This window comes from Corvus brachyrhynchos, unplaced genomic scaffold (assembly GCF_000691975.1).
Source record: "Corvus brachyrhynchos isolate BGI_N302 unplaced genomic scaffold, ASM69197v1 scaffold48, whole genome shotgun sequence".
Taxonomy (NCBI): domain Eukaryota; kingdom Metazoa; phylum Chordata; class Aves; order Passeriformes; family Corvidae; genus Corvus; species Corvus brachyrhynchos.
Window position 1 is genome coordinate 4,121,132 of NW_008240027.1, and position 8,486 is coordinate 4,129,617.

The following is an 8,486-nucleotide window of genomic DNA, read 5'->3' on the forward strand; positions in this document are numbered from 1 at the left end:
CCCCACTACTCAGAAATAGCAGCACCAGCCTCTGGACGTGAGGATTTTAGTGATACAAAGGGCTTGCTTATGAATCAATGGCAAAAAAAAAAAGAAGTTTGAAACAATGATGACATGGCTTCAGAGGATACAGTGGTGTCTTGTCTCTGGCTGCTGTAATAACAGCATCTGCTGACACAGGAGTCTTTAAGCCAACATTGCAAAGTACCCTGAAAATGTACATTAATGTTTTTATTATGACCATTTTACATATGGGAACATACAGACACAGGGAAGTTAAATGACTTGACTGAATCGTTTGTCAGTGCTAGCATCAGCATGTAACTCCTGGTTGTTGGCTTCAAACTCTGCTGTCAACAGTGCTGGGCTGCCACCCAGTTCACTGGACCTAATAATCAGAACAAGGCTGGGTCAGGGCAGGGCTTTATTCCTGCCAAGAAAAAAACGCAGTGATTTAGGAACTGGCTCTGGCAATTCAGCAGTTCTTTACATCCAGAGTACTGCTAAATCATCAGATCGAGATCAAAAGGCAGACTGGTGCTGCTTCAGCCTCAGACCGAGTGTGAGGTGCCAGGGAATCATAGCCTTGGACTCATGGAAGGACAGAGTGGCAGTGATTTGGTGTTACCTTTGCATCTTGCAACATCAAGGTTGTGCCCAGCCTCAAGCAGAACTGAAGAGCTTGTTTCCCTGGCAGGTTCCACCCTTTCCTGGCACATCTCAAGTCCTCCCATGCACAGTGCACCTTCCTCAGTGTACCCCAACATCCCCAGCCCCTCAACCCACAGTCCCACCAGGCCCTCTCTCACCCACATGTCCTGCCTCCCAGCCCCCTCGCTAAGCCACAGCCCCAAACCCACCCCCAGACAGGCCCCGCACTGGCTCCTGCATCCATCCCAGACCCTTCCCCGTCTGAGCCACTGCAGCCTCAGCCTTCCCTGCCCCAGACCACCATCCCACAGGCCTGATCCAGCCCAACCACAGGCCCTGTGCTCCCTCACACCCCAAACCCCGCTCCAGGCCCTACAGTCCCTCACACGCCTCCTGACCCAAACACCCAGCTCAGGGCCAACAACCCCTCTCACCCCTCATGCCCTCCCTATCCCCCGGTCCCCCTGGCTGCAGTCCCAACTCCAGGCCCTACAATTCCGCCCATCCCGGCCCTGCGGCCCTCGCCCGCCTCAGCCCCGCACTGCCGCACCCCTGCCCCGAGGGGGCGGTTACCCCGCGAAATGACTGACACGCAGCTGAACCAATCACTGCCCGACTTTTCCCCCTGCCCAATGGGCGGCCAGTGGGCGGGGCGCCGGGCCGGTGCTAAGGGCGCGGTGCTAAGGAAGTGGGAGGCGGGCAGGGGGCGGGGCGGACGGTGGTGGGGGATGGGCGCTTTCCCTTCCCATTGGCTGCGGGGATGGAGGTGGGCGGAGCTTCCGGCGGGAGGGCGGAAGCGGCGGCCGGTGCGGGGAGCGCGGCCATGGGCACCCGCGGGCTGAAGGCGGCCGTGGTGGAGCTGGAGCCGGGACAGGCCCGCGGTGCGGAGGCGAGCGGGACCGGGGACACCAGTGACAGCAGGGACTGGGGGGGCCTCTGCCAGCGGAGAAGGGGGGAGCGGGCTGGGGTGGGGGAGGAGGAACCGGGGGGCATTGGTGCTCTAGCAGGTGTCTGGAGGACAGGGCAGGACGCTTCCCTTCATCCCCTGGAAGTGGCAGCGGCTGCTGCTACCTCGCCGGGAGGCGGGAAGAGAGGTCTCGTCTCCCGTAGGGATCGGTTCGGTGCTGGCTCTGCATCACTGGAGAGCAGTGGGAACTGCAGGGGCTGCAGCTGTGCTGTCCTGCAGAGCACGCCCACGGAGTGGAACCGGCGTGAGGCAATATTCGGAACTGACCGAGAAGTCAAGCTTATACTTGCTTCACCATTGTCTTTCAACTTTACTAACCAGCCAAGTTGCTGTAAGTTCTGACTCGGGTAGACTGGAGGGCTGTTACTGTAACACTTGTGATTTCTTTCAGAAGGCAGTGCCGAGAGAGAGCCTGTGGTGATCCTCCTCGGCTGGGCCGGCTGCCAGGACAAATACCTGGCCAAATACAGCGCAATTTACAGCCAGAAGGTGAGTAGCTTGTCTGTATTTTCATGACACTGTCATACTGTGAAACTGCCTTTTTCCTGCATGTTGGTAAAGTCTCTCAGAAGCCTCTCTCGGTCTCAGTCATGGGGAGTGAGTGAGAGTTCTCCTGTCATTGAAAGCTCCTTGTCTCTCACAGCCCGGGCAGTGTTACCTAACAGCTGCTGATGTCACCTTTGTGTGTGCAGCTAAGACAGAAATACTCCTGTGGAGAAGCTTTCAGCTGTTCTGTGGCTCACTGAAGTATTTTATGGCTTTTGAAATTGTGGGATTATTCTGGAATGACTTGAGCTGTGTTAGATTTCCAAACAGGTAAACATGCAGGGAAGGATTCTGTGTTTACTGCTTGCTGCTAGGCCACAGCACAGACTTGGTGAGGCTGGGGTGGGAACTGACAGAACACATCGGTATCTGTTGTGCCTTCCTGTGAAAATGATTCATCTAAATGTTGTAAGCCAAATTAATTTTATCCTGTCTGTGAAACAGGCATCCTGTGATAGTCATAGCTGCTCACTAGGAATTCCTTGTTTGAACTAGAGAGATCTGTCCTACTGCCAGTCCCCTAAGTTATGATATTTTCCTTTCTAATGCTGTATTTTACTGGAATGACCCCAGCTTGTAGCATGGGGACCCAGTGAAACATTACATTTTTTTTTTCTTGGTCAGCATAAAAGGAATCTTGTATTTATCCAAATCTGTTCCAACTATAGGTGGTAAAGTTTGTACATTAACAAGCCTATTGTTAATGTGTAATCCAGTGCAGGAGTCATTAATCGGCTTGATCTAGTGAAGAATTAGTTGTTAACTGGCTTTAAGATGCTGCTGAGCCGATGAGGAGCACATTGCAGGGCAGCATGACAACTTATTGGAAAATACTTTTCTCTCAGGAAGATCATAGAAATGGGAAAGGAGAGGATGGGTTTTCTTAGCTCACTAAGAGGAAGTGGCTGTAACCATGGTAAAATGGTGGAGAAGGTTTTTATTTGAGAACTTGGTATCCTCTTCTTCCTCGTTCACTGTTTAGGGTGCTCTGGGGGGGTTGTTTTGGTGACTTTGCTTTGTGCTTGTCAGTGTGTAATGTCAGTGAGCTCAGGTGATAGAAAAGGTCTAAAGCATTTATAAATGTAGTTCCATCTGCTCTATTTTGAAACTCCTCCAAGATCCTGTTTCCAAATCTGTACCTAAATGTAAGGCCTTAAGTGTAAAGGCAGCTGCTTAGGAGTTCTGAGTCCTTGAGCCAGAGCTCTTCCTTTGCACAGCTGGAGCATTTCAGGAAGGTTGACAAAAATCATGTTGGTGTTGGCTGGGGGTGAGTCTTAGAGACAGCTGCAAACAAGTGCACCCAAGGAGAGGAGGAAGTTCCTCCTCCTTCTTATATTTGCTTCAGTGTCATGAGCTGGATGTGTACCAGAGCAGGCTCCCCTTACCAAAATGGCTGATACCAAAGGTCTGTGAATCAAGGAGATGGTTTTCTCCTCCTGGGTTCGGATTAACACTCATAAAAGTGGGTGGCAGGGTCTCCAGGGGTTGTGCCAGTTAGCACAAGATTTGAAAGGATCTCAGACATGACCAAAGCCAGGCCTCTGCCACTGCAGAGGCCTTTTCATAATACTGTGTGCTATTATGATTAATGTAATCCCTATTTGTGTCAGTGCCTTGCTGCTGACACTAAAGACTTTCTTCTGGCCCTGTGGTTTCTGTTGGAAACCTGTCCCAAATTTTCATGTTCTTTGTACTGCTGCTTGCCTACTCTCTGTAATTTGCAGCACAGCTTAAATGTGTGTGGGGTCTCTTTCTGTTTTTCTTAGGGGTGCACCGTCATCCGTTACACGGCTCCATGGAGGATGATATTCTTCTCTGAGACCTTTGGCATCAGATCCCTGCAGACCCCAGCCAGGCGACTCCTGGAGCTGCTCTTTGACTACAGTGTTGAAAACAGACCAGTTCTTTTCCACGTTTTCAGCAATGGTGGTGTCATGCTGTACCGTTACATCATCGAGGCGCTCCACACCCACAAGACGTTTAAGAACCTCAGAGTAGCTGGCACCATTTTTGATAGCGCCCCTGGCAGAAGAAACTTACGAGGAGGCCTTCGTGCCCTGGCAACTGTCTTGGTCTCCATGAACGTGCTGCTCAAGTACTTCCTGCTGTTCACTTTTGCCAGCATGGCCGTTGTGCTGCGGATCCTGCTGTACCCCCTGACCCGCTTCATCCACGAGAGCCATTACGATGCCCTGCTGAAAGCACCCTCGCGCTGGCCCGAGCTCTACCTCTATTCCCAGGCTGATCTCATCATCAAGGCTAGCGAGGTTCAGCACATGGCTAACGCCCGGCAGCAGCTCGGTGTCCCTGTGAAAGCTGTGGACTTCTCGGATTCGGCTCATGTCAGCCACATGCGGGTGTACCCCACCTATTACCGCAGCCTCTGCACGACTTTCCTGTCTGACTGTGTTGGGGGCTCGCCTCTTTAGTGCTGTAATGACCTTCAGTGTTTGCCTCTGCTTTGCTCACATCCTATGGGAAATGTCACCCCCTTTGCTTTTGTGTCTTTGAAGGGAAGAAAGCAGAGTCTTCTTGTTTGGTTTGGTTTTTTTTTTTCCCCCTATGGTCTACAAGTCTGAAAGCCTCCAGCCTGGCCTTTGGACCAGCCACATTAGAGCAGAAAGTAGATATGGATTAGTTTAAAGTCCTGAAGGTGAAATCCTGTCATGGTTTATGTTGATGTACTTTACCAAGGTGTCACAGACCAGAATCTCCCACTGAGTATTATTTGTTTCTTCCTGTCTCTTCTTGTTCTCTGCTTTCCTTGTTGTCTCTTTGTCCCTGATGTCTGATGTGCATGTTCTGTTGCTTGTACTTATTTTACAGTACAGCTCTTCCATGTCTTTGTTGTCTTTTTTTGTCTTTTTTTTAAAATTTTTCTCTCTGCCATTTCTTTTATCTTGCAGTGAGCAAACAAAGCCAAGTCTGCAGGACTTTTTGCTTTTCTCAGTGCATCCCAGCTCTTGTAGTACTCTCCTTGCTGGAGATCAGGCCCTGAAACCAAGTGTAAGATGTGGAAAAGGTATGTGTAGGGCAGTATGACCAGACTGTCATCTGGTTCCATTAAATAGCTGAGATAGAACAGTCAAAGCTCTCTGATCCTTGGTGGGAGCTCAAATGTTTGTGATAACTTTTGTGTTCTTCAACCCAGAGGTTTCAGATAACATTTTTGAATGTGTCTAGTGTTTTGTTTCTCTTCCTTCCAGTCTTGTGTGTGTTCTGAGTAGTTTTGCTTTCTTGGAGAGCTACTCATTTGTTATTGTATATCTTTGAGCAGCCTCTATTTTGCATCTGGATATTCAGGGAAACTTTTGGATTACAGCTGTACCAGACCCCAGAAACAGAAAGGTGGAATTGTAGAAGAAAATGGAACTGTCTGTTGGAGCTATACTTCACACCGGGTATTTCTTAAATCACCTCCAGTCTACAAATGGCCATGAAATATGATGTTTTTGTCCATAATATTCTCTTCAGATGATCAGTCTTTGCAGTCCATGCAATGTGTACAAGAAATTAATTCCTTCCACCTAGTGAAAAAGTAGCACATTGCACTGCACTTCATCCATGTTTGGGTTTAGGTTTTGTTTGTTTGGGGGATAAAGACAGAGGAGATATGTTTATGCTATGTCACAGCATAGCAAGCTAATTAATAACACGGTGAACAGGTTTAGCCAACTTTAAATTGCCAGGAAGAAGCTCTGGCAGGCTGTGACATGGGCCTGCTTGAACAAGGAGCTGCCCTGGAGAAGTAGGCACTTAAAAAGCAGGAGGATTTTTGCAAAAGGTTCTGCCAGTGGGTGGCTGTGCTGGTCTTGCCCACCCTTGGGGTGCTGTCATCCACAATTACAAAACTCTTGCTGTTCTGGATTGAAACGCAGAGGAGGAGGTCCTTGGGAAGCACTAAAATTATATGGAAGTTTAAAACAAGAACTGTAACACCTCACAGCAGTGAAAGCACAGGGTGAGTCGCAGTGGTGACCACACTGGCTGTTTGTAGCAGACTATTGTGACAGGGCTTATTTATAGAATAACCCCATGATGTGTGTGGTTTTAGAGGGTGGGGTGGGTTGTATATGGGATAGATGAGAATTAACTGTAAAGGGGCTGATGACCTGGTTTGTCTTTAATTTTTTTAAAGTGAAAACTGTCTCCAGGTGTAGGAGCCATTGTTGCTCGGTATTAAGTCTTCTGTAGGTGTAATCCCAGTTCCAACTTCCACTGTGACAATGGGCTGTGAGGGCTACCCTGTGGTAAGAGCCTTCAGCCTTCCCCTTTTCATGGAGAAATTCTTGTTTCTATGGTTTTCACAGAATTCACAGAATGTCTGGGTTGGAAGAGACCTTCAAGATCATCAAGTCCAACCCGTGTCCTAGCACCTCAACTAGATAATGGCATCGAGTGCCATATCCAGTCTATTTTTAAACACATCCAGGGATGGTGATTCCACCACCTCCCCAGGCAGTCCATTCCAGCACTTTATCACCCTTTCTGTAAAAAACTTTTTCCTGATATCCAGCCTATATTTCCCTTGACGCAGCTTGAGACTCTGCCCTCTCGATCTGTCAGTTGCCGCCTGGTGAAAGAGGGCAACCCCCCACCTGACTACAACTACCCTTCAGGAAGTTGTAGAGAGCGATAAAGTCACCTCTGAGTCTCCTTTTCTCCAGGCTAAACAAGCCCAGCTCCCTCAGTCGTTCCTCATAGGGCTTGTGTTCCAAGCCCTTCACCAGCCTGGACTTGTGAAATCCAGGCATGGTTCCCCATCTCCAGAAAGCCCATCAGAGACCTCCCAGCTTTTTAAAGACACCTGGTTTGTGCTGTCAGTGCTGTAACTCCTGAGCTGTGATGTGTTCATCTGCCTTTTCAGAGATCTGGGCTGGGGCTTCTCAGTATGCAGCCTGTTCGTGGCATTATGAACACTCTTGGGGAGCCGAGGTGATAAAGGCTATTTAACCAGCACTTGCCCTCATGGTGGTTTCCACAGGTTCAGTATTTACAGATCAGTTAAACACTCCATAATAGACGCCTCTGAATTAATACAGTTGTTCCTGGGAATCTGCTGTTCCTGTTTATTGCTGTGGGTGTTGAAGGACTCAGGCTGTTGCAGAACATGGCTGGCAGGAGCTGGAGCTAAACCCTCTGCCTCTGCCTGACAGGATGGTGAAGCTTCCTCTGGGAAGAGCCTCACATGCCAGCTGCACCTTCCATCCCCACTTTCACCTCCCCACCACGGGATTGCCGCTTCCCCAGCTCAGCCCAGCTCAGCCCTACTTCCCCACTTTCCAGGGCAGCAGGCAGGGAGCGGGTGCTGCCTGCTGGAGCTCCACAGTTGGAGGTGTCCTGAGCTTTGCAAACAGGAACCTGCTCACACGCATTTCCACTGCTGCAAAAGTGCCTTGAAATTCGGGGGTAATTTGTGTACACACCTCCCTGAGAGCAGGATGATCTCGGGCAAGCCACCAATCTTCTGGGTGGGTTTTGTTTTCTGAATCCCAGCAAGTTTTAATTCCAATTGTGAGCATGGTGTGATATAGTGCCCTCTGCTTTCCTGTACTGAGTGTGTGCCCCCACCTTCCTGCCCTCCATATTCCTGTGGCTTGTTATTTGAAACAGAAGGTTAATAACTTGGAGCCCGAAGGCACATTGCTGCGAACTGATCCAAGCACTACTGGATTTACAAAAACCCAGCCTCAGACCCTTAATCCTTGCTAAACTGTCACGGTTTGGCGCAGCCGGTGTTCCTAAAGAGCTTCAGCCTGAACACTGAAAGCCCAAAGGTTGTGATATCTTGGCAAATCCAGGTAAATCTCTGAGATGAGCTATGGGGAGGAGGGGCACTGCAGATCTGTTCATTGGGAGAAAAAATGCGGCATCCCTGGGCTTGCCTCGAGGGTAGGGAGTGGGATGTGGCCCAGAGCTTGTTTTCCTGCAGTCCAACCCTCATGTGCAGATTGTGAAACTGTGTGGGTGAAACACCAACAGTGGTGGGAGAGGAGGATGCTCACGGCTGGCTGCCACGGTTGTGGTAAAACAAAATTAACTTCCCCTCAGTAACAAAATCCATTTGAGTGTTTCCTGTGAGGGAACTGACTCCTGGCTTCCTCCCCTGTCCTGCCTTCTCTCCCCAGGCAGTGGTGATGTTACATGATGGTTTTGAAAAAGAAAAAAAGCCACTCAGTGGTCAGGGTGGCCCGTGTGCCTGGGCTGGAGAGTGCTCAGCTGCTCCTGACAGGGCTGGGAGGGTGTCTGTGCAGCCAGAGCTCCTTGTGGCACTGGGGGAGGCTGTGGTGGGGAACTGGGCAGGCAGGGGGCAGGATCCAGC

General features: G+C 50.0%; 1 protein-coding gene across 4 annotated transcripts; it reads left to right on the plus strand.

Moving 5' to 3' along the window:
* Positions 1-1,424: 1,424 nt before the first annotated feature.
* TMEM53 (transmembrane protein 53) lies at positions 1,425-5,342 on the plus strand. Of its 4 annotated transcripts, none has more exons than XM_017743599.1 (3): positions 1,425-1,532; positions 2,010-2,107; positions 3,931-5,342. In XM_017743599.1, the coding sequence occupies exons 1-3, from the start codon at positions 1,475-1,477 to the stop codon at positions 4,591-4,593; spliced, it is 819 nt and encodes a 272-aa protein (XP_017599088.1). In that variant the 5' UTR covers positions 1,425-1,474; the 3' UTR covers positions 4,594-5,342. The 4 variants fall into 4 exon arrangements, with proteins under 4 accessions (XP_017599088.1, XP_017599089.1, XP_017599090.1 ...); XM_017743600.1 differs by having other exon boundaries at positions 1,427-1,532; positions 2,013-2,107; XM_017743601.1 differs by having other exon boundaries at positions 1,438-1,540.
* The last annotated feature ends 3,144 nt before the right edge of the window (positions 5,343-8,486 follow it).